General features: G+C 41.7%; 1 protein-coding gene and 1 long non-coding RNA gene across 12 annotated transcripts in view; one reads left to right on the top strand and one right to left on the bottom strand.

The window, feature by feature from the left end:
* LOC125750350 (NXPE family member 3-like) overlaps positions 1-25,877 on the top strand; it is a 73,498-nt gene that overhangs the window by 31,196 nt on the left and 16,425 nt on the right. The window contains exons 1-6 of one of the 9 annotated variants that reach the window (XM_049028019.1): positions 6,074-6,357; positions 9,442-9,664; positions 12,185-12,987; positions 14,529-14,599; positions 17,893-18,096; positions 18,484-19,016. The exons of 2 other annotated variants lie outside the window; for them this stretch is intronic. In XM_049028019.1, the coding sequence (XP_048883976.1) occupies positions 12,203-12,987; positions 14,529-14,599; positions 17,893-18,096; positions 18,484-19,016 (1,593 nt within the window). In that variant the 5' untranslated portion in view covers positions 6,074-6,357; positions 9,442-9,664; positions 12,185-12,202. Of the gene's footprint in view, positions 1-6,049; positions 6,358-9,441; positions 9,665-12,184; positions 12,988-14,528; positions 14,600-17,892; positions 18,097-18,483; positions 19,115-23,412; positions 23,482-25,877 lie in introns of those variants that run through there. 6 more of the 9 variants (XM_049028014.1, XM_049027997.1, XM_049027996.1 and 3 more) reach the window with 6 other exon arrangements.
* Positions 1-25,877, bottom strand: part of LOC125750353 (uncharacterized) — a 31,901-nt gene that overhangs the window by 4,322 nt on the left and 1,702 nt on the right. Inside the window, exons 1-4 of one of the 3 annotated variants that reach the window (XR_007400324.1) lie at positions 24,942-25,108; positions 23,271-24,213; positions 19,996-20,142; positions 18,911-19,430 (exon numbers count right to left, since the gene is read on the bottom strand). This is a non-coding gene — a long non-coding RNA (uncharacterized LOC125750353). Of the gene's footprint in view, positions 1-18,910; positions 20,143-23,270; positions 24,214-24,941; positions 25,109-25,877 lie in introns of those variants that run through there. The other 2 variants (XR_007400322.1, XR_007400323.1) reach the window with 2 other exon arrangements.

The raw sequence follows: 25,877 nt of genomic DNA, 5'->3' as shown, positions 1-25,877 counted from the left end.
CCTTTTGAACATCGGTGCGCTCACACACACAGGTGTGCACACAGGTGTACAAACTGGTACTCACAGACACACACAGGTGTACAAATCAGGTTCTCACAGACACACACAGGTGTACAAACAGGCTCTCACAGACAGACACAGGTGTACAAACAGGTTCTCACAGACACACACAGGTGTACAAACAGGTTCTCACAGACACACACAGGTGTACAAACTGGTACTCACAGACACACACTGTCTTAATCGGCTGTTGCTTCTTAACATGTTCATTGTGATTCGTACAGATGTTGGTTGTTTTCTCTCATCAGCAGGTATTGAAGCAGATTATCTGTTTTTTTCTTTTTTCCTCTTTTCCCTCCCTCTCTCTCTCTCTTTCCCTTCTTCTCCGTTTTCGTCCTTCTTTCCTCCTCTCTCTTCCTCTCCCTCTCTAGAGGAAATAAAAATAAATAAATAAATCAATAAATAAATTAGAAATAAAGTAGTCCTCCGCAGAGGGGGGATGGTGGAGGGAGAAAAAAATTATTTTGAGGCTTTGTAAATATAACGAAAAATATCTCATTTATATTTACTTGCACAAAATAAGCTATCATAATTACTCACTTTTTTAGGTTGCTTACTTAATCCATATTTGTAAACATGATGTATCTGTACAAATTTTATGTCCTGAATTTACTTTATATATTGGGTTCAGTTTACAAATGATTAGTTCTTACATTTAAGAACAAAGCAAAGCAGAGTAATGTTAACTTGAAATCCTCATTTTACGCTCTGCATTTATGCAGATGGCAATAACACACATTAATTAGGGTGCATAAACTTATAAGCATAACCATAAAGGAAAACGTTCACTGGCGGGAATCTCATCATCAGCTCAAGCAGAGGCGAGGAACTGAAATACGTTGCAAGGTGTTTTTACTTCATAATTACGTATGTTTGTGCTAAAGAAGAATAAATATAGACAATAATGTAAGCCATAGCTCATTTTACGTTTTCGTACGCAGAAAGAAGTTGCTTTATCGCCGCATCATAGTTTTGTAATGTGCGCGCGAAACAGTTTTACGCGTAGCCCATCCGCGACGGTTACGATTGCAACTCAGAAGATTCCTCAAGGCTCCTCACTACTTTTCTACTGCTCGCACTCCTGCAAAAATTGAAAATGCAAAAAACTGAATAAGGAGGAGAGAGCGAATATGAGAGACGCCAAGATAATAAGCCTGTTGTGAGATAAGGTGAAAACATACATTTTAAACTTGTGAGTAATCACGATTGAATGCTGTGATTAGCGAAATCATTTTTTAAGTGATTCCCAGCACTAGAAAAAAAAACTTCTTTTTAACATGTATCTGATCACTTTTGATGAAAATGGTCAGTTTAAGACAGGGGAGGTCCTAGACTGTCCTAGACCCCCCCCCCCCCACACACACACACACACACACACATATAAAAAACATATTAAGGATTGTACATCAACGCATTTTATTGTAAAAACTGTTGTCGGAACCATACTGAATTTAACCAGTGTTTTAAGATTATGCGAGGGGGATATAGGGCTCTCGAAGGAACAAAAAGGCACACTTAGATTCGCTTCTAAAAGCTATTCATTACAAGCAATACAAAATAACCTTGCATTAAAATCAATACCAAGACATTGGATCAAAGGCAATGCAAAATAATCCCATATCACAGGTGATATCCAATAATTATATATAATCTCATTGATGAATAAAACTGAAAAAATACAAGAGATTATATGTGTATATAACCAGACAATCGAACATTCGGACTGTGCAATGGACCACATAACTGTGCAATCTCATGTGCAATACCGCAATATCTATTTGGCTCTTACTTTAGTGCGTGTATTTTAAATTCTCTTATATTGTATTTTTTATTGTATTTGTAATATGCTGGTGTACTGCTGCTGGAAACTAGAATTTCCCAGAGGAACCTTCCCGAGGGATTAATAAAGTTCTATCTATCTATCTATCTATCTATAAAAAAGAGTGACAATGAAACATGCATACATAGGAAGTGCAAATTGATATTATAGTTATTGTGATAATTGATTGAATCAACACATTGACACTGCAAAGCTTTTCACACTCGGACATGCCATCATCACCTACCCTCACTCTTAGACTTGGGAGCCCCTTTCAGTCCTGGCAGGAGACCAACACGTCAATCCCGAGAAAGTGGCGGGCGATGCGCACTCTATCCCACGGCTGAGCTCCAACCAACACTGAGATCTCCCTTTCCTTTATGCAAAATTTTGGGCAGTACATGTGGGCAGGGGACGAGCTGGCCAGGCTTAACCCCCCCCCCCACCCACCCCCAAGGCAAACGCGTTCTCAAATTTTCTGAGCAATGCCGCCTGCAGTTTCTACTGGAAACTTCCTATAGTCAATGTATCCCCTCTTCCTAAGAATGGGGGTAAGCCTTCCACACATACATACTAACTAGGTGCAGTTCCCAAAATAATTAAACTAGTATCCTTGAGCAGTGCTTTCCTTTCGCATATAAATGAGGCAGGTGTCTCATACACTGACCAGTGGCATACAAAACATATTGAGCAACACCTTTCCCTGTCTTCATTCAGTCATTTGCCAGTGAGGCGTTCCTGAGACATAGTGGACCTCAGATATGTCTTCACAAGTTTCAGCTTTGAAAAGCTCCCCTCTGCTGAAGCCACAGTTACAGGTAGAGTAACTGCAATTCTTACAGTAGTCCACAAATTTGGGTATGTTTCTTAGAGTTCACTGTCAGGCACAAAGTTCAGCAGCTCAAGACAGGTCATAGATTTTGATGGTAAGTCATTCAAATTCTTAATCTCCTGTGAAAGCTCTCTGGCATCCAAGTCTGATTGGTCCTGAAAAAGCAAAGTAGCACTGAGGGTCTTACACTGTTCAGTGAGGTCATCATTTGAGAGATTTGGGAAATGTGTCAGTACTCCAAATTTCTCTCCCACATTTTCTAATGTGGTGAATCTCTCTTGGATGGAAGACACTGCAGCATCAACAACATCATTAAAAAAGGTCACCTCCAGCTTCTTTAAGTCATCACTCAATGGCTCATCAATTGATTCGTGAGAGAAGTGCTGCTTTGTAGATCTCAGTCTTCTCTGCTGAAGAACAACCTCTACGTTCATGTCCTCACACATATCCTTGGCTGACATTTGTGCAGATGCAAAGCCTGTTGCCCTGTAGTTGCGGAGACCTCTCTCTGTCTTTTTGAGGAGATTGACCGCTACATCCACATGCATGTTGAGAGACTGCATGAGCTTGCTCACATGGTGGGTTTGGTTCAGGATGTCATACCACACCGCTGTACAAATGCTGAATCTGTATGATCTCACCTCCTCAGACTGGGACTCAGTCATTATGACTGAGTCTTTGGTGTGGTCTCTCATCACAATCAAAGCCTCTCTCACTGCAGATGCTTGGTACCTCAGGGGCTCAATGCTGTTGATCTTACTTTCCCACCTCGTTACAGACCACATCTTCAGTGTAATGTTAGCATGTTTTTTTCAGGATGGCCCATCTCTGAGTGGAGGCTGAAAACAAATTGTAAAGTTTCTGCAAAATTCCAGAGTAACTTGTGGCATCAGTAGATCCCTTTACAGCATCAGCTACAACCAAATTCAGTGTATGAGCTCCAAGGGGAACAAAGAGAGACTCGGTTCCAGGAGCCTGGCTTGAACGCCCTTGTTTTTTCCCCTCATGTTGGCCCCATTGTCATATGACTAACCTCTGCAGTCCTCAAAGGGAATTTTCAGCTCTTCCAGCCAATTTAAATTCATGTTTGCGAAATGTTTCCCCGTGGATTCGTCAGCTTCCAAAAAAACCCCATAAAATACTCCTTTTTGCAATGCTATTGCTTTTTTTCCCTCAAAGAACGAGGGGACGTGGGACCATGCAGCCATTTTATTCTCCTGACACAAACAGCAGAAAGTTGGGATTCGCGGGGCAGCAGAGCTCGAGATACATCAGCAATGCGCTGGCTTAATCTCCAAAACTGAGAGCTTTATGAATAAAATAAAATACAAAATGAACATAAGAAAGTGCATGATATGTATGTGGTGGCCCAGGGTGTAGGACCCCCACTGCCTAATGACTATTTTTGTACTGAGTCTTTAATTCTTCCCCTTAACCCTTTCACACAGCACAATGCTACCCACACACCCTTTAGGATCTCCTGGGGCAATGACACAATGGGGCAAACAACTGGGTGAGCTGGCACAGATTTATTTGGGGCTCGGTTACAGATACTCCAAACTCCCAGGCAACAACCACCTCCCTCCCACCAACAGGTAAATCACACTACCACTACAAGTGTTATTTCTCCTTCCCCAATACCACTCCACAACAACCCCACAGCACTCACACCTCCCCCCAATATCCACTACAACTAATCACACAGTGACACAGCACCCTTATATACAGCACACTTATGCAGCGGGGAGAGGAGGTCAATCAACATAGGAGAGGACAAAACCGAAGGGTGACCTGCAAAGGTCCCCCCTACATAAACCTACCCCCCAAACAAAAATGTAATAATAATAATAATAAATAATAATAATAATAATAATAAGAAACGAAAATGAAAAAAAGAGAAACTAAAGACTCAGTCCTGGGCCGGCGCACTTCCCTCGTCCGGCCCACAAAAACAACAAAAAAAATAAAAAATAAAAAAAACAAAACAAAACTTAACTATCCCTTTTCAGCAATGCCGCTACCCTCCGGCCGCGTCCACCTCCTCCTGGAGCTCTCTCGGTCCCGTGGGAGATAACCGAAACTCTTCCCACTGTCCTTCTCTTAGCCTGGTAGCTCGTACGCCGCTCACCGCCTCAATCCGTTGGCTGCGATATGCACCAACCCGGTGCCTCCCAAGCCAGCCGACCCACGGCGGCGAGCTTAGACCTGTGGGGGAAACAAAGCCCAAAACAACCCCGGAACCACACCGTCCCGGCTATAACCCGAACGGATACGTCCTACACCCCACCGGTTAGGAACCTTCCCTTACTTCCGGGTTCTAAGCACGGTATCCCAGGCCACTCCCCCCACCGTCATCTGCGTCGCCTTCCCACTGCTCTTACCTCCCCAGACGCTATGGCTGCGCGCTCGCTATCCCTCTATCGATACCGCGGACCCGTGACTTGTAGCCTGGTACCTCAGCTCACTCACGTCCGCGGTCCGCTTGGGAAAGCCCGCATCGCCCCACCGACGCCTCCTTAAAACAACCGCCGCGATTACCTTCCGTCCCCGGACCGCGCTCCCGTCCACTCTGATGTAGCCATCTTTAAAACCCGATCAAGTCCACGCCTCCGCCAACCAATCTAACAAGTCCCGCCCCTCAATTACCAATGAGGGACGGCGCAACCTCCCCAAGCTTTCGTGGCACTGCTGAAAGGAAAAGAAAAACAAAAAAGAGAATAAAAAAAACAAACCATAAACAACCCATAAATTATAATTCCCCCTTCCCCTCCCAGGGGACACCACATGTACCTGGCACAAACAGCAGAAAGTTGGGATTCCGTGGGTCAGCACAGCTCGAGATACATCAGCAATGTGCTGGCTTAATCTCCAAAACAGAGAGCCAAGCAGTTGTACCTGATACCACTAGAGGTCAGTGTATGCGAAAAGCTTAGGTTCACACAAGAGTGCAAGTGGAAATAACAAAATGTCCACTGTTACACATATTTAACTATAATTATTGGATATCACCTGTGATACGGGATTATTATATCTGTTTATTCCTTCGAGAGCCTTATATCCCCCTCACATAATCTTAAAACACTGGTTAAATTCAGTATGGTTCCGACATCAGTTTTTACAACGAAATGTGTTAATGTACAATCCTTAATATGTTTTATGTGTCTGTCTGTGTGGGAGGGGGGATATGGTGCCAGAGGGGGTGCTCACCCAGGGCGCCAAACAGTCTAGGACCATCCCTGGTTACAAAAAGAAATAATAAAAAAAAGACATTTGTGACCCATCACCACGAAATGAGTCTTATGGGTGAAATTTACAAATTTTGTAAATTTCACCAATAAGACTCATTTCGTGGTAATGGGTCACATTTGAGTCCAGTTAGTAACTATGCTTTTGGGAAATGCACCCCAGGGCAGTGAATGAATTAAAATTGTTTACCTGAATGACGTAGTCTGTTTACACAGTGCAGTTACATTGGACGACAGGATTCTATTATATTGAGCCTGTTGTGCCGTCTTGATGTGCTGTAGGTTTGTTCCATGTGCAGCTAAATTTTAACGAACCTAAAAGTTCAGAAAATATGAATTATCGCGGTATGCATTGTTATAACAGGAGCATTCTTTTGGCTGTCTTGATTATCCCTCTGACTGTAAGTATTCTTCTTTGATTAATTCCGAAAATTCTAATTGAATGAGTTCAGGGAATATTAATTGCGTACTTGTAAACTACTACAAAAGGATTAAATTCAAATAATTATTTTAAAACTTAATAACTTTCACACCTGATGCTTGCCTGTCAAAGCCAGAATCATTTCTAATCAGCTCACTTATTAAATTTCTTTATATCGAACAGCGAACATATTTAATTTTTAAAGGATTTATTTTTATAACCACTCTTTGAATTGTAAATTTGATTTCCTTTTCATTGTAGTTGGTTTCGGCACACTTTTGATTTGTGGAATTGGTATGGCATTCTAAACAACATCGCAGTGTAATTAACATGTAATTCAAAGGAAATATTTAAAAATATAAGTAAACAGCCTGAGGAACACATCTTAAACGGGGAGGCGTAAAGCATGTCCACTTGTCTACTTCTGAAAAACTCCAACCATATGTTTAAAGAATAACGCAGGTTTTATTTTCTGAATCAAATTTTACCGGTTTGTGGTGAATTCTTCGTAATTAGCCTGTTTGTCAAGATTAACTGGCTCAACATGGTCCCGTGTTCCATATATAACTACACGGTACTACAACGTAAAGCGCTTCGAGACAAAGTAATGTTGTGAAAATACGCTGTGCAAATAAAACTGAATGCAACTGAATAGGGAAAAAAAAGATGTTTAAACTTCTTCGTTCCGTCATGAACATCCGGGAAGAATTGTGAAATGTTTTTCCAGACCTGGAAACGTTATGGAAAATAAAGAAATATCAGAAAGTTTTATTAAAATTATGTAACACTCGTAGTAAAACCTAGTCTCTATCGCTCAGTAGGTATTATGCTGTCCGCGCCGGGTGTGAGTATGGAATGCGCTGCGTCAATACGGAACAATAGTACATGTAAAAAAAATGGTTTGAGGATGCTAAGACATGTCTAGCATATCTAGGCAAAATACTTTTACATTCACGGGCAAAGGGCCCAGTCTGTAATGCATTATGGTATACACTGGTTGCTGTATCGGGTCTCTTATCTTGTATTCTTAGTACCTTATAATATTTCGGGTCATAAGCACTGGAACTCAGAATCTGTGAAAGTTTCAAAGAGGTTAATTGTTTTGTCTGATATTCTTAATTATACAGCCGTGAAAAAAATGAAGAGATCATTCGATATTTATAAACATCTGCAGTTTAAATCCTGGTTTAATGGTGGTTCTGCTGCCTGCGCTGAGCGGCAGGTTGCTTCCTGGTTCAAAATTTCGAACACAGCAATAGACGAGACCAGGGATGATTGTAACATGGGTTAGTTGTAACAAAGGCTATTTCTCAAAACAGGAACGAGGTACAAAGCACATCTCTTTATGTCACATGTGAAGAAGGAGCACTCTGTAACAAACACTCAGATTTCTAAGCAAAAAAAGAAATTTGAGATAAAGTATTTTTTTACATTATTTTTATAATAGCATTGCAAACTTGCATTATTCAAACTAAAATAATCTTTATTATTTTATCTTTATTATGTGCCTTCGTAAATATATTTTATACAAGATATGAGTTGTGAGCTAATATTGTTGCTCTTAGCTGCAAGGTAAATATGTTCATGCTTACCACAGTCTGGGATGGTTGTAATGGTATTTCTCTAACTGCCCACCAGACAACTTTTTAAGCCCAACTTCTGCAGTGCGTGCGAAAATTGGGTGAAATGCATAGACCAGGGGTAGGGAACATGATCCATGGAGAGTTGTTGTAGATGTGGGTTTTTGGGATGAACTCTCAGCCAATAACAGTGGCTGCTCAGGGCCAGAGTTGAGAACCACTGTTTTGTTATTGGCCAATTGAGAGATCATCCCAAAAACCTGCACCCACACCGGCTTTTCATGGATCAGGGGCCCCACCCCTGTTATAGACTGTCCAAGATGGGCCCATCAAGCCTGAACACCAGGAGGAATTCAATACACCTGTCACCACGGTGATTCTGATGGTGAATAGCATCAAACACACATGCAGACACACTATTATTCAGTTATTAAAACTGGTGCACATTTGGTTTAGTTTTACTGTGATCTTTCATTTTGGTTCTGACTGACATATTGCACACATATGCATGCATACCCACAAATTTTGCTGAACAAGAAAAAATTATTAAAATCTTTGAATAACTTGAATTAAAAAAAAAATCATTTATAATGTTACATTTAAGTCAGGGTTGCACTTCATTGTGTTTGTACTACAGAAATAAAACACTGCCAATTAACAGAAGGCACATGCAGGTAGTTTGTAACAAATTTTGAATGTGATAAAAGAGGTCTGAGGTACAGGCAAAAGTGTAGAAAACATTACTGTCATCCCTGGTCTTCCCTACAGAAGAATAAGGTGAAGCAGGAGAGATTGAGAACAAGCCAGGGAAAGGGCAGAAGCAACACATGCACATGCTCTTATTTTAAGTTAAAATGCCGATTATCTGCCAGCTTATTACTGAATTCCTGGATTTCATTGCTAAAATTAGAAGTATCAAAGCAGTTGTAAAAATGGTTAAGAGGATTAGCCAGCTGAATGTCAGGGCAGCCATCAGGGACGGATTACGGACGGGGCCAGCAGGGCCGCTGCCCAGGGGCCCTTGGGATGCAGGGGGCCCATGGGGCCCCTAGAGCAAAACAATTTGCAACGCTTATCAACAATGTATTTTCGTTTGTCTATTTTAGAGGGCCTACATTCTTTGATCCTCAGCCTACAAGGGCCCCTGACCCTATAGGGAGGGCGTTTGGCTGCCAAGGGCCCTTGAATTGTGGTGGTTGTGGTGGTGGTGGTGGTGGTGGGGGGGCGGGGGCCCTCGCGAACGTTTTGCCCAGGGGCCCATACAACCCATAATCCGTCCCTGGCAGCCATACTGCTACTCTTTAGATGCTGGGGGCCTGCTATAGTTTTCATGCTAAAAGAAAGAGATTTTTAAAGACAGGGAGTTGGATAGTGCAATGCCTCAGCTATACAAGTTGTTGTCGTTAGTGGCAACAATTGGCGCGGCATCAGAAGCTGTAGAGAGGAGCTTCTCGTCTTTAAAACGGGTCAAATCATATACCCAGGTGGCGCCGGGGCCTCCGTCGAAGCAGGAGGCACAGCCGGGACCTCAGTAGAAACCACAGCCTCGCTGGGTGGTGCATCCGCCACTGGGACTGGAACCACCGGGGCTGGTACATCGGCATTCAGCAGAACAGGCATGGACATTACTGGAACAGGCAGGCCAGAAACCGGGAGAACAGGTGAATCAAGGACAGGCGAGGCAAGAACAGGTTCCTCAGAGGGGAGGTGAGTGAGAATCTCAGCGGGGAACTGCGCAAGGAGCTCAGAAAGTTCCTGGAGCTTGGGGAGCTGAGCAGCAGGAAGTATAGGAAGCTCAGTAAGTTGCGCTGCAGAGACTGCAGACCCCAGAACAGGAACCTTGGGCGGTGGCGGCGGAACAGGAACCTTGGACGGGACCGGAGCAGGAATCTTGGGGACCCGGGGAATGGCATCCTCGGCTGCCCTTGGCCCTTTAAAAGTCAGGCACGTCCTAATGAAGGGGAGAGCCAGCGTGGCTGCCCAGCGGCTGGTATACAAATGTCAGGCGCCTGCTTGTGTGGAGTGGTGGTGGCGACCTCAGCGGGCGAGAACACTGCCGGGTCCAGGATCAGGAGGGGCTCCCCCCGAATCCCGGCAGGGGTGATAGCGGAGAGCTGGGTAGCGCCATTCCTTCCGCTGGCGAAGGCTCCGTTTCTTCTTTCTCCGCTTCCCTTTATCCAGGCTCTGGGATGCCTCAGCGGACGGCTGGTCGTACAGCCCGTCCTCGACAGCCGCCGGCTTCGCCAGCCATACCCGTGTTCTCTCCCGCAGCCGCAGGAGGTTCTCCAATACTTCCTCTCACTTTTTCGCTTCGCCGGGTAGGGACATCCCCGCAAGGATGTCCCAGCATCGATTGAGCGCATAGCTGGCTTCAGGGTCTTCCCGAATGCCGGGCTGTCCCAGCCAACAGAGTACCTTGTTGGAGATTGCAAGGTACTCTTCTTCTACAGCGCTGAGCTTTTCCCCTTACCCTGCTTTATCAATTCTAAAATATATACATTTAGTTCTTCTCAGCTAAAAGTGGTAAAACAATAGCATGTGGTAAAAATGTACAATGTGGCAAGGCCATAATAAAAGTAGTAAATTGTTTATCTTTGATGCAATGCAATGCAATGCAATTTTATTTATATAGCGCATTATCACAACGTTACATTGTCTCAATGCGCTTTACATTTCTGCCACGTAAAGACCCCCCAGTGAGTAAGCCAAAGGCTTCTTTGATAAGAGGCACGAGGAAATACATGTCTTACACGTTCATTGTTCAAGGTTTCATTTGCACAGTTCTCAAGATAGCTGCCATTGTTGCTGCCAGTAGTAAGGGGTGATTCATCGTCACACCTTATAGGATGTGACTAAAACACGTCTGACTGGTTAGCTCATTATTTACCAGGGCTGAATTGTGCCCCAGTCCTTTCATGAATTGATACTGATGTCATAGAGATAACTAGTAATACAGATTCCCTTTCTTACCCCTTGCTATACGAATGTCTTGTGCTGCCTTTTCAGATGGCGCTAGTATTTTCAGTGGACATTAAGTGTCCATATTACATTTCTGTCTCTGTCCCTGTCTCATATATATGGGAAACAACTAGAGTTGCCACCCATCCAGTAATTACAAGGTTCATCCCTTATTAATAAAAACAAAAATCTGTGTCCCATTCTGAAGAAATATGGGATATGGTTTCATATTTTTTTTCAGTTTGAAAGTGGCAGCATAACTGGTACATTTTTGGTCCCAAACATTGGGTGGTGTGGAATTGAAATACTGGCATATTTATAAATAAATGTTTAATTTAAATAGCACTTTTAAAGACACCCAAAGCACTTCACAGAATCAATGGAGAGCTGCTTCAACCACCATTGTCTAGCCGCCCCTGGATGATGCAACAGCAGCCATTCTGTGCCAATGCGCTCCCCACACAGTAGCTAAGGTGGTAAAGGGGCAGGAGAGAATTTACCAGTAAGATATAGGGGATGATTAGGAGGCCAGATTTGATAGGGCCACAGTGGGCAATTTAGCCAGGACATTAGAGTACCACCCATACTCTTTATAATATACCCAGGGATCTTTTATGACCTCAGATAGTCAGATAATCTCCATTTTACATGTTACCCACGGACTGCACCATTTTCACTTTTCCCCCATCAGTACACTGGGGCATTGGAACACAGGAACCACAGGATAAGCAGGGCACGGGCTAATCTAATGGGCCATTCCAACAGCAGCAGCCCAGCTTTCCTCATTGGTGTCCCATCAAAATACTGACAAGATCCAAACCTACTTAGCTTCAGCTGGATTACCAAGTTTGAATTGCAAGTGGTATTGCTGCTGAGAGTTTGTCAACAAAGAGGTCGAAGAGTCTGCTGAGGGTTCAAATGGTTGGAATTCTGATAGTAGGGCATGACTTTATTGTTTTTATGAATTCTGATTTTATGATGCTTTCTATAAAGCAACTGAGTTCATAAGGCACTTCTGGGTTGTGTCATGGGCCATGGAAATGTCCACCATGATATCAAAGGCAACCATCAACCAATAAAATGACATCTGCAGAACCAGGCACACACAGGGGACATAACAGATAGAATTTATATTCATATTTTAAGTGATTATTATCTGTATTAATTTAATTAATTATGATTGACTTTAACCCGTGAGGCCTTTTTTTTCTGTACACTCAAAAAGTGAGAGTGACATCTGCATTCATTCCTACTAATGTGTTTATCTAGATATACCTGTACCTTCAAATGAGGAACGGAACCCTTAAGAAGTGGACAATGCCAAAGCCAATGTCCCACAATCATTCTCAGGCACAGTATACTAAGAACTTCCAAAAACCCACACGGCTGCCTCATGCAACTCATTCTTTGGCCGACACTCCTAGAATCAGCGCTGAAGAATGGGAATCCCTGTTAGAGATGCTCAAGTGGCCTTCACCCACCATAGAAAACCCCACCCCTACTGAAGCCACAGACCCACGCAAATGCACCTTGACTGTGCTTAATTGGAAGAATAACTACACTGTTGGGGACTATGTAAATGTATCAGTGGTTGCAAGAAATGGAAGAGGAGTCCGTAAAGCATATGGAGGGGACTTCTTCCAAGCCAAGTTATACAACACAGAGCTCAAAGCTAGTACATTTGGTCTTGTGGTGGACCATGGCAATGGGACCTACTCAGTCAGCTTCGCACTGCTTTGGCCCGGCTCTGCCCACGTTTCAATCCGGCTGATTCACTCCAGTGAAGCTGTTCAGGTATTGAGCCGGCACAGAGAGCGGGATCCGGACAAGATCTCCTTCACTGGATACTTTGAGGATGGGAATATAAAGGAGAATGTTGTGTGCAATGGCATGAAGAGCCCACGGCTGGTGGGGGATGGAAGCCGCTGCTGCTGTGAATACCGTGACCCTCGCAGTGGGGAGGTCTGGTTCTGCCGCCGACCCTCCTCTCTGCCCTGCAGTGCTCTGGTCTACCACAGCTTGGGGATGTACCAAGCCCAACTGTCCACAGCCGAGTCCAAGATCTTAGACAGGTGAGGCTGTTATTGCTTTTTACATGCAGTCCAGCAACTCCATCTTATCGTGTTCAGATAATAAGTGGCAACTAAAAATAATAATAGTAACATTATTTTTAATCATCTAAACAGATTGAAAAATAACCAACAATGTTTCATAAAAAAAATGTCTATGGATCCACAATTGTTTTACATCAGTATGGTAATTCTAATGCTTAATTCGCATCATAAATTCATAGAAAAGTAATACATGTGCTAAAACAGATGTAGAATTATGGGATGTCATTGCTGCATCAAATCCTGAAATTAAATTTCTCACAAACCAGCCATTGTGTGTAATGTTTTAAAAAAATCCATCAGGGGCTGCATTTTGTTTCCATGCTTTTAACTTTTAACACAAGTAAGAAATATAATACTTTCTTATGCTTATTGATGCAGTGATTACTGTATCGGTGGGTTGTCACCAAGCAAAATGCTTGACTAAAAGGTAAAATTAACTCAAACTGTTCCTGGTGGCCTTGTGCTAATTTCAGGCCCTTCAGCATCCAACATATTCCTGTTTTCAGTGTCTTATCAGTCTTCATTATGAAGTAAAATATCCAAACATTGCCCCATATTGACCGTGGGAATATGAAGCTTTTCCCTGTTTTGTTTTTTTACTCAAATACATGTACAACATACATATTCTCACAAAAGAGATTCAGAAATTCCCCTTTTTAAAAGTTGAATGTTGTCTGTTACTTGATATGATACTGATTTTACTTGTTCTGTACACTTCAGGCATCAGCTATAATATGCCTTATGCTTTAGCATTGCATTCTTTCCCAATTCACTTCTATAACATAAGAATATGATATGTAGTATATGTACTGTGCATAAATAGTTTTCCAGGAATCCCAGGGCTCAAGGTAGAAGATACATATGAGCAATTTTAGAGACAGCAAGCCAGCTTAACTGCATGTTTTTGCAGGAGGAAACAGGAACCTACAACATTCAACTGCAACATGAGGCTGCAGTGCTAATATCTACATTTTACATATTTAGCAGAAACCTTTGTCCAAAGTGATGTTCAAATGAGGCGAAACGCTCATTGTCAGCATACAGGCCATCAGTGAGTCAACTAGGCAGCTAGGCTGAGCCTTCAAAGAATGTCCAGGCACAAGTGTAAGTAGCATTGGAGCAGGAGCTACACAACAACTTCCAACAAAGCAAGAAGCTAGTAAGACTATTCAAGGAGCAGAAATGCAACATAAGAACATTCAGGGAATGGTTATGGAACAGATGGGTATTGAGGACTTCTTGAAGGTGGAAAAGTGGTTTGAATACCAGATGTGGTTTGGCAGCTTATTCCACCATCAGGGAACCACATAAGAGAACCAGCTGGAGTGACACTTCTTGCATGGTGGAGGGAGCTCCGTTTGGTTTGTGGTGTTGGTTTGTAATAGAAAATGAAATATATTTATTTTTCTGGTGATTGAGTTATTTGTTTATGTATTTCATATTTTGTCCTACATACCAATAATATTATTTTTAAAATAATGCATTGTCAATTTCTGCAGGGGTAATACAAACATCGTCCTTCCAGGAAGCAGCCCAGTCATCAATGTGTTTGCTCATCATACTGATATCCGTAAGTGTTCTTTGCCTCCTGCTCATCATTCCCCACTCTCAGCAAATACTGTCACGTGAAAAAGAAAGTACACCCTCTGTCAGTTCTAAGGTTAAAGATTTGGTCTTGACTTGGACTCAGCTAAGGTGGACTTAAATACAATATGGACACTTTGTGTTTCAAAGAGGTGAACAGGTGGTGAGACGGAGCACACAGGAACTAGCAAGTCAGTCATGTGAAAAAGAAAGTATGATTTTATGTATCAGGACATAATAAAAAAAACTATCTACTAAAATTATTAGTTCTAATAAAAGTTCTAAAATTATTTAAATTTAACCTCAGGTGTAAAACAATTCGCAATAGATTCTACTGTGTCATTTAACAAAAATGAAGACAAAATGGAGAAGGCGTGTGTTAATAAGTACATCCAATAATTTGAAGTGATTGTTTTCTGCATGACTTTATCAGTCTCTCACATCATTGTGCAGATATTTTGGTCCACTCTCATTTACAACATTAATTCAGTTCATTAAAGTTTGTGGGTATTTCTTTATGCACAGCTCTCTCAAGGTTTCGCCAGAACATTTCAATTGAGTTGTGGCTTGGACAGATGGCTTGGACGGCTGAGTTGGGAAAGATCGCTGCATATGAATAAATGTCATACAGGATGGTTGATAAAGGACAAAAATATATGAATAAGTTAGGTAAATATCTTTCAGCTATAGTGGAAACCACATATAATAATCCTGTGAAATTGATCAGTATAAGCGGAAGATCATTATAAACTTATGTCTTTGTATATTAATTACATGAGTTTAAGGTAACAAAACAGACAGCGTTGATATTTGCTGAATTTTATCGAGCATACAGTATAGCTGATTTCAAACACTTTTCAAATTACAGTACTGTACTAATTAAATTACTGAACTGTGCATAATTCAAATAGGTCTACGTTATAATACATTACAGTACTGTACATAAAATATAGCGTATTTTATTTTCGCTACTACTGTACGCGTCTTTGGCTCATTTTTGACAGTTTATCATAAGCCTTGATGAGTCCATATTTGTCATTGATCGAAAATGTCTTTCTTTTTCCCATCATGTTTTCTGTTAAAGTGTCATTTTCTGTATCACGATGAAAGAGGACTTCATACAGTCATACAAGTAACACTATCACAGCCCTATCCATCTGACAACCCACAGGAAAAGCTACTGCATGGAGACTCCTCACAAATCGTAACACACATGAACAGTTAAATGTGCAAAAACAACATATATATGAACATGGAAAAGGACATAGAGGGCTGACATAAACCATATGCTTATTGTTAGAACAGGCTAAAAGGTTTTTATTGTACAATCATGCAAATATAAAGTTCACTCACTAGTACATATATAAGCTCAACATGTACAGTCGTGGCCAAAATTTTTGAGAAATACACAAGTACTGGTTTCACAAAGTTTGCTGCTTCAGTGTAAATCTTTTTGTCAGATGTTTCTACGGTATTCTGAAGTATAATTACAAGCATTTCATAAGTTAAAGGCTTTTATTGAAAATTACATTACGTTTATGCAAAGAGTCTTTGCAGTGCAGTCCCTTTACCGCTGCAATTCTCCCAGGCATGCTGTCAGTTAACGTCTTGGTACAAATTTAAGTAGAAAACAGTATCCAATTGCTTAAGTTGACTCGAGTATTTATTATTTTTGCTGATAGTCTTTAACAGTTTTTAACTTTTGTTATATCATGGTAAAACATCCAGGTCAGGTAATATGCAAGACGGTGACCACAGTATGTCTGAGTGCATGCATACTGTTCTCATGCAGATATACTGTAGAGTCATGTAGTAGGCTTCTAATAAAATGTAGTACCTATTGCGTAAGTATGTGATTTTGGTCATACCAAAAGTTTAAATGGTCTTCATGTTGATTTAAAACTGTGATATTACATCTGTCAAAGTGTATCAGCCCTTAATCATTTCCAAACCTGGATCACCATAGATATGGGCTGTATGTGTCATGACCTGCGCGTCCATTCCTTTTGCGTGCCACGCTCCCTGATCAACCATGTGTGCTCCCCTGATTGTACCTTCTGCCTCCGCCCGAGGCTCCTGCTACGGCGGTGTCAGCTGCACTGCCGCCTGATGCTCTGACCTAGGCTCAGCCCACGCCTGAGGTCCAGGCTCCGCCCCCGCTCGAGGCTTCGCTTTCGCCTGAAGCTTCGGTCCCTACTCCAGCTGGGCCCCAGTGATGTTGTTGGTGTTGTTTTTCAGGTCCGGTGTCCCCGGTCTCGTCCTGTCAGCCGCTTCCCTTGGGGCACGGCCAGAGTGCGTGCCTTGGGTGGGGGAGGGGGGTTCTGTCATGACTTGTGCGTCTAGTCCTAGTGTGTGCCACGTCCCCTGATCAACCACATGTGCTCCCCCGATTGTGCCCATCAGTCTGACATGTTCTGTGTCTTTAGTTCGCGTCTGAGTCCGTTTTCCCCAGAGCCGTCATTAACGTATATCCTGTGCTGCTCCCCGCTTCCTCAATAAAACCCCGTTCTGTTATTTCCGTCTTCGGATTTGCTTCCCCGCTCCCCGCTCGTGCACAGATCATCACAGTATGTGCGTTATATGTGTTGTATATGCTGTTTTTTAATGCTCCTTATGTTTTTAATTTTCATTTATCAGTTTATGCTGTTGGTCTAAGAGGAGTGGTATTTCGTTCTTAATCGTACTAAAGTGCATGATAAAATTCCAGTAAATGAAATCTTACAGTCTTACAATATGGCTAATCTATGCATCGGTGATTTTTATATATAATTAATCAATTAAATGAGCTTGTGGTGAAATCTAACAAATACATTAAATGGCTGAGGTGCCCCTGATGAGAGGTTTAGGAACCAAAATGGTATTCATCTAGCCATCCAGCAAGGTATCAGTAACCATTTGAAGAACATAAGAAATTCTTGTTAGTTTTTATTGTGTTGCTCATAATTAGTATGTGTTCTAATAATAAATTGTGTTTTTTGTCTGAGCATATTTATATACTACACAGATAAATAGTTGTATACATTTCCTTTGACTGCCTAGGACTTTTCCACAGTACTGTACGTTGTCTGGATCTTCTGGTAGAGCCTCCCTTTGCAAACATGTCTAGTGAGGAGAAGTGAGACAAATTACAATCCAAGACAGACTCAAAAAAGGCATTGTTAGAAAAATAGTGTACAGCGCTGCTACAGTTTCGTTCCCCAAGGTAGAAATAACAATAATTCATCTCAATGGCACAAAGACGTTCCTCAGCGTGCATTTTCTGTCTTTCTGGGTTCACAGGTGAAACCAAAAAATGTGTGCCAGGTCTGAACACACCAGTACCTTCAGGGTTCTTCTTCAAGGATCACTGGACATCACTGGTGTGTCGCAGCCGGACCTTCTCCAGCTCAGATGTCATTCGCTGCCTCACAGGCAAGCAGATACACATGAGGGGAGACTCCACCCTGCGCCAGTGGTTCGAGTATCTGGAGAAAGCTGTGCCCTGTAAGAGTTCAGTTTTCCTCTGGAACATATATTTATATACCAGACCAGCATTTCCACCAAAAGAAAAAGCAGCCCTTACGAGAATGTAGATTCCTACAATACATGACATTTTGTATCATTTCTACTGGTAACTCCTGCTGCTCCTTTACAAGGGTCATTTTGAATGTGGTAAAATTTATAACAACAGAACTGTAGAATGCCAACCACACATTTCAGCAAATGTTCCAGTTTATCCAGATTAGTACAGATTTATATTTCTTACACAAATTCCCTCCACTCAACTGAAAATTTTTATTTGAATGTCAAAAACTGAATTAAAATATCGTATGTATATTATAAAATGCATTTTATGGCGTCACAGAGACTGACCACTTCACGTTCCCTCAGCCTTGAAGCTGCTGGACCTTCATGCCCCTGGAAGGTCAGGCCCTCTGATGATGGTGGACACTGAGTCAGGCATTCTCATCACCTGCCGTGCACATGGGCTGCCTCTCCGCACCAACAAGACCCCCATGGCTGATATTCACTACATTGCTAATGAGATTGACAACCTGGCTGGAGGGGAGCACATGGTCATCGCGTTGGACGCTTGGGCGCACTTCTCCACGTACCCTCTAGCCTATTACATGCGCCGTCTGGCCATCATCCGTAGGTCAGTGGTGTCTTTGCTACAGAGGGCTCCTCGCACCCTGGTCATCATCAAGTCGGCCAACACAGGCTTTAAGGACGTCTATACCAGTGACTGGCTCTCCTGGCAGCTGGACTGTACTCTCAGGGCCATGTTCCAGGGGCTGCCTGTTGTCCTGATAGACACCTGGCAGATGACATCCTGCCACTACTCCCCTGAAGACATTCATCCAACTTCCATAGTGATCGAGAACGAGGTAAACCTCTTCCTGTCTTTCATCTGCCCTCAATGAGCCACAGCAGGAGCACATCTCCTATCTTTCTTCCTCTACCAAAGTGAAAGATCTAGGAGGATGAGACATGAACCCATACAAACGGACAAATACAAGAAGCAGGATCCAGAATGGAGGAACTAAATTTACTAACAAAGTTTGTGTCTAGTGGAGCTTTGTGAAGCTACAGGACTCCAAGACTTGATCTACACACAGGTGTACAAACTGGTACTCACAAACACACACTGTCTTAATCGGCTGTTGCTTCTTAACATGTTCATTGTGATTCGTACAGATGTTGGTTGTTTTCTCTCATCAGCAGGTATTGAAGCAGATTATCTGTTTTTTCTTTTTTCCTCTTTTCCCTCCCTCTCTCTCTCTTTCCCTTCTTCTCCATTTTCGTCCTTCTTTCCCCCTCTCTCTTCCTCTCACTCTCTAGAGGAAATAAAAATAAATAAATAAATAAATAAATAGAAATAAAGTAGTCCTCCGCAGAGGGGGGATGGTGGAGGGAAAAAAAAATAATTTTGAGGCTTTGTAAATATAACGAAAAATATCTCATTTATATTTACTTGCACAAAATAAGCTATCATAATTACTAACTTTTTTAGGTTGCTTACTTAATCCATATTTGTAAACATGATGTATCTGTACAAATTGTATGTCCTTAATTTACTTCATGTACTGGGTTCAGTTTACAAATGAGTAGTTCTTACATTTAAGAACAAAGCAAAGCAGAGTAATGTTAACTTGAAATCCTCATTTTACGCTCTGCATTTATGCAGATGGCAATAACACACATTAATTAGGGTGCATAAACTTATAAGCATAACCATAAAGGAAAACGTTCACTGGCGGGAATCTCATCATCAGCTCAAGCAGACGCGAGGAACCGAAATACGTCGCAAGGTGTTTTTACTTCATAATTACGTATGTTTGTGCTAAAGAAGAATAAATATAGACAATAATGTAAGCCATAGCTCATTTTACGTTTTCGTACGCAGAAAGAAGTTGCTTTATCGCCGCATCATAGTTTTGTAATGTGCGCGCGAAACAGTTGTTTTACGCGTAGCCCATCCGCGACGGTTACGATTGCAACTCAGAAGATTCCTCAAGGCTCCTCACTACTTTTCTACTGCTCGCACTCCTGCAAAAAAAAAGGAGGAGAGAGCGAATATGAGAGACGCCAAGATAATAAACCTGTTGTGAGATAAGGTGAAAACATACATTTTACACTTTTAAGTAATTACGATTGAATGCTGTGATTAGCGAAATCATTTTTTAAGTGTTTCCCAGCACTAGAAAAAAAACTTATTTTTAACATGTATCTGATCACTTTTGATGAAAATGATCAGTTTAAGACAGGGGAGGTCCTAGACTGTCCTAGACCCCCCCCCCCCCCCCCCCACACACACACACACACACACACACACACACACACACACATATAAAACATATTAAGGATTGTACATCAACGCATTATATTGTAAAAACTGTTGTCGGAACCATACTGAATTTAACCAGTGTTTTAAGATTATGCGAGGGGGATATAGGGCTCTCGAAGGAACAAAAAGGCACACTTAGATTCGCTTCTAAAAGTTATTCATTACAAGCAATACAAAATAACCTTGCATTAAAATCAATACCAAGACATTGGATCAAAGGCAATGCAAAATAATCCCATATCACAGGTGATATCCAATAATTATATATAATCTCATTGATGAATAAAACTGAAAAAATACAAGAGATTATATGTGTATATAAAAAAGAGTGACAATGAAACATACATACATAGGAAGTGCAAATTGATATTATAGTTATTGTGATAATTGATTTAATCAACACATTGACACTGCAAAGCTTTTCACACTCGGACATGCCATCATCACCTACCCTCACTCTTAGACTTGGGAGCCCCTTTCAGTCCTGACAGGAGACCAACACGTAAATCCCGAGACAGTGGCGGGCGATGCGCACTCTATCCCACGGCTGAGCTCCAACCAACACTGAGATCTCCCTTTCCTTTATGCTAAATTTTGGGCAGTACATGTGGGCAGGGGACGAGCTGGCCAGGCTTAACCCCCCCCCCCAAGACAATGCGTTCTCAAATTTCCAGTTTTTTCCGAGCAATGCCACCTGCAGTTTCTACTGGAAACTTCCTATAGTCAATGTATCCCCTCTTCCTAAGAATGGGGGTAAGCCTTCCACACATACAGACTAACTAGGTGCAGTTCCCTAAATAATCAAACTAGTATCCTTGAGCAGTGCTTTCCTTTCGCATGAAAATGAGGCAGGTGTCTCATACACTGACCAGTGGCATACAAAACATATTGAGCAACACCTTTCCCTGTCTTCATTCAGTCATTTGCCAGTGAGGCGTTCCTGAGACATAGTGGACCTCAGATATGTCTTCACAAGTTTCAGCTTTGAAAAGCTCCCCTCTGCTGAAGCCACAGTTACAGGTAGAGTAACTGCAATTCTTACAGTAGTCCACAAATTTGGGTATGTTTCTTAGAGGTCACTGTCATGCACAAAGTTCAGCAGCTCAAGACAGGTCATAGATTTTGATGGTAAGTCATTCAAATTCTTAATCTCCTGTGAAAGCTCTCTGGCATCCAAGTCTGATTGGTCCTGAAAAAGCAAAGTAGCACTGAGGGTCTTACACTGTTCAGTGAGGTCATCATTTGAGAGATTTGGGAAATGTGTCAGTACTCCAAATTTCTCTCCCACATTTTCTAATGTGGTGAATCTCTCTTGGATGGAAGACACTGCAGCATCAACAACATCATTAAAAAAGGTCACCTCCAGCTTCTTTAAGTCATCACTCAATGGCTCATCAATTGATTCGTGAGAGAAGTGCCGCTTTGTAGATCTCAGTCTTCTCTGCTGAAGAACAGTTCATGTCCTCACACATATCCTTGGCTGACATTTGAGCAGATGCAAAGCCTGTTGCCCTGTAGTTGCGGAGACCTTTTTGAGGAGATTGACCGCTACATCCACATGCATGTTGAGAGACTGCATGAGCTTGCTCACATGGTGGGTTTGGTTCAGGATGTCATACCACACCGCTGTACAAATGCTGAATCTGTATGATCTCACCTCCTCAGACTGGGCCTCAGTCATTATGACTGAGTCTTTGGTGTGGTCTCTCACCACAATCAAAGCCTCTCTCACTGCAGATGCTTGGTACCTCAGGGGCTCAATGCTGTTGATCTCCCTTTCCCACCTTGTTTCAGACCACATCTTCAGTGTAATGTTAGCATGTTTTTTTCAGGATGGCCCATCTCTGAGTGGAGGCTGAAAACAAATTGTAAAGTTTCTGCAAAATTCCAGAGTAACTTGTGGCATCAGTAGATCCCTTTGCAGCATCAGCTACAACCAAATTCAGTGTATGAGCATAAAATACTCCTTTTTGCAATGCTATTGCTTTTTTTCCCTCAAAGAACGAGGGGACGTGGGACCATGCAGCCATTTTATTTTCCTGACACAAACAGCAGAAAGTTGGGATTCACGGGGCAGCACAGCTCGAGATACATCAGCAATGCGCTGGCTTAATCTCCAAAACTGAGAGCTTTATGAATAAAATAAAATACAAAATGAACATAAGAAAGTGCATGATATGTACCTGGCACAAACAGCAGAAAGTTGGGATTCCGTGGGGCAGCACAGCTCGAGATACATCAGCAATGTGCTGGCTTAATCTCCAAAACTGAGAGAGCCAAGCAGTTGTACCTGATACCACTAGAGGTCAGTGTATGCGAAAAGCTTAGGTTCACACAAGAGTGCAAGTGGAAATAACAAAATGTCCACTGTTACACATATTTAACTATAATTATTGGATATCACCTGTGATACGGGATTATTATATCTGTTTATTCCTTCGAGAGCCCTATATCCCCCTCACATAATCTTAAAACACTGGTTAAATTCAGTATGGTTCCGACATCAGTTTTTACAACGAAATGTGTTAATGTACAATCCTTGATATGTTTTATGTGTCTGTGTGTGTGGGAGGGGGGATATGGTGCCAGAGGGGGTGCTCATCCAGGGCGCCAAACAGTCTAGGACCATCCCTGGTTACAAAAAGAAATAATAAAAAAAAGACATTTGTGACCCATCACCACGAAATGAGTCTTATGGGTGAAATTTACACATTTTGTAAATTTCACCAATAAGACTCATTTCGTGGTAATGGGTCACATTTGAGTCCAGTCAGTAACTATGCTTTTGGGAAATGCACCCCAGGGCAGTGAATGAATTAAAATTGTTTACCTGAATGACGTAGTCTGTTTACACAGTGCAGTTACATTGCACGACAGGATTCTATTATATTGAGCCTGTTGTGCCGTCTTGATGTGCTGTAGGTTTGTTCCATGTGCAGCTAAATTTTAACGAACCTAAAAGTTCAGAAAATATGAATTATCGTGGTATGCATTGTTATAACAGGAGCATTCTTTTGGCTGTCTTGATTATCCCTCTGACTGTAAGTATTCTTCTTTGATTAATTCAGAAAATTCTAATTGAATGAGTTCAGGGAATATTAATTGCGTACTTGTAAACTACTACAAAAGGATTAAATTCAAATAATTATTTTAAAACTTAATAACTTTCACACCTGATGCTTGCCTGTCAAAGCCAGAATCATTTCTAATCAGCTCACTTATTAAATTTCTTTATATCGAACAGCGAACATATTTAATTTTTAAAGGATTTATTTTTATAACCACTCTTTGAATTGTAAAATTGATTTCCTTTTCATTGTAGTTGGTTTTGGCTGGTTTTGGTTTTGGAATTTCTTATGTTCTTCAAATGGTTACTGATACCTTGCTGGATGGCTAGATGAATACCATTTTGGTTCCTAAACCTCTCATCAGGGGCACCTCAGCCATTTAATGTATTTGTTAGATTTCACCACAAGCTCATTTAATTGATTAATTATATATAAAAATCACCGATGCATAGATTAGCCATATTGTAAGACTTTTACTTCATAATTACGTATGTTTGTGCTAAAGAAGAATAAATATAGACAATAATGTAAGCCATAGCTCATTTTACGTTTTCGTACGCAGAAAGAAGTTGCTTTATATCCGCATCATAGTTTTGTAATGTGCGCGCGAAACAGTTGTTTTACGCGTAGCCCATCCGCGACGGTTACGATTGCAACTCAGAAGATTTCTCAAGGCTCCTCACTACTTTTCTACTGCTTGCACTCCTGCAAAAAAAAGGAGGAGAGAGCGAATATGAGAGACGCCAAGATAATAAACCTGTTGTGAGATAAGGTGAAAACATACATTTTACATTTTTAAGTAATTACGATTGAATGCTGTGATTAGCGAAATCATTTTTTAAGTGTTTCCCAGCACTAGAAAAAAAACTTATTTTTAACATGTATCTGATCACTTTTGATGAAAATGATCAGTTTAAGACAGGGGAGGTCCTAGACTGTCCTAGACCCCCCCCCCCCCCCACACACACACACACACACACACATATAAAACATATTAAGGATTGTACATCAACGCATTATATTGTAAAAACTGTTGTCGGAACCATACTGAATTTAACCAGTGTTTTAAGATTATGCGAGGGGGATATAGGGCTCTCGAAGGAACAAAAAGGCACACTTAGATTCGCTTCTAAAAGTTATTCATTACAAGCAATACAAAATAACCTTGCATTAAAATCAATACCAAGACATTGGATCAAAGGCAATGCAAAATAATCCCATATCACAGATGATATCCAATAATTATATATAATCTCATTGATGAATAAAACTGAAAAAATACAAGAGATTATATGTGTATATAAAAAAGAGTGACAATGAAACATGCATACATAGGAAGTGCAAATTGATATTATAGTTATTGTGATAATTGATTTAATCAACACATTGACACTGCAAAGCTTTTCACACTCGGACATGCCATCATCACCTACCCTCACTCTTAGACTTGGGAGCCCCTTTCAGTCCTGGCAGGAGACCAACACGTCAATCCCGAGAAAGTGGCGGGCGATGCGCACTCTATCCCACGGCTGAGCTCCAACCAACACTGAGATCTCCCTTTCCTTTATGCTAAATTTTGGGCAGTACATGTGGGCAGGGGACGAGCTGGCCAGGCTTAACCCCCCCCCCCCACCCCCAAGGCAAACGCGTTCTCAAATTTTCTGAGCAATGCCGCCTGCAGTTTCTACTGGAAACTTCCTATAGTCAATGTATCCCCTCTTCCTAAGAATGGGGGTAAGCCTTCCACACATACAGACTAACTAGGTGCAGTTCCCAAAATAATTAAACTAGTATCCTTGAGCAGTGCTTTCCCTTCGCATGAAAATGAGGCAGGTGTCTCATACACTGACCAGTGGCATACAAAACATATTGAGCAACACCTTTCCCTGTCTTCATTCAGTCATTTGCCAGTGAGGCGTTCCTGAGACATAGTGGACCTCAGATATGTCTTCACAAGTTTCAGCTTTGAAAAGCTCCCCTCTGCTGAAGCCACAGTTACAGGTAGAGTAACTGCAATTCTTACAGTAGTCCACAAATTTGGGTATGTTTCTTAGAGTTCACTGTCATGCACAAAGTTCAGCAGCTCAAGACAGGTCATAGATTTTGATGGTAAGTCATTCAAATTCTTAATCTCCTGTGAAAGCTCTCTGGCATCCAAGTCTGATTGGTCCTGAAAAAGCAAAGTAGCACTGAGGGTCTTACACTGTTCAGTGAGGTCATCATTTGAGAGATTTGGGAAATGTGTCAGTACTCCAAATTTCTCTTCCACATTTTGTAATGTGGTGAATCTCTCTTGGATGGAAGACACTGCAGCATCAACAACATCATTAAAAAAGGTCACCTCCAGCTTCTTTAAGTCATCACTCAAT

The sequence above is a fragment of the Brienomyrus brachyistius genome, chromosome 10, assembly GCF_023856365.1.
Source record: "Brienomyrus brachyistius isolate T26 chromosome 10, BBRACH_0.4, whole genome shotgun sequence".
Lineage (NCBI taxonomy): Eukaryota > Metazoa > Chordata > Actinopteri > Osteoglossiformes > Mormyridae > Brienomyrus > Brienomyrus brachyistius.
Note: the sequence above shows the minus strand (reverse complement) of the source record. Positions and strands in the feature narration are given on the sequence as shown.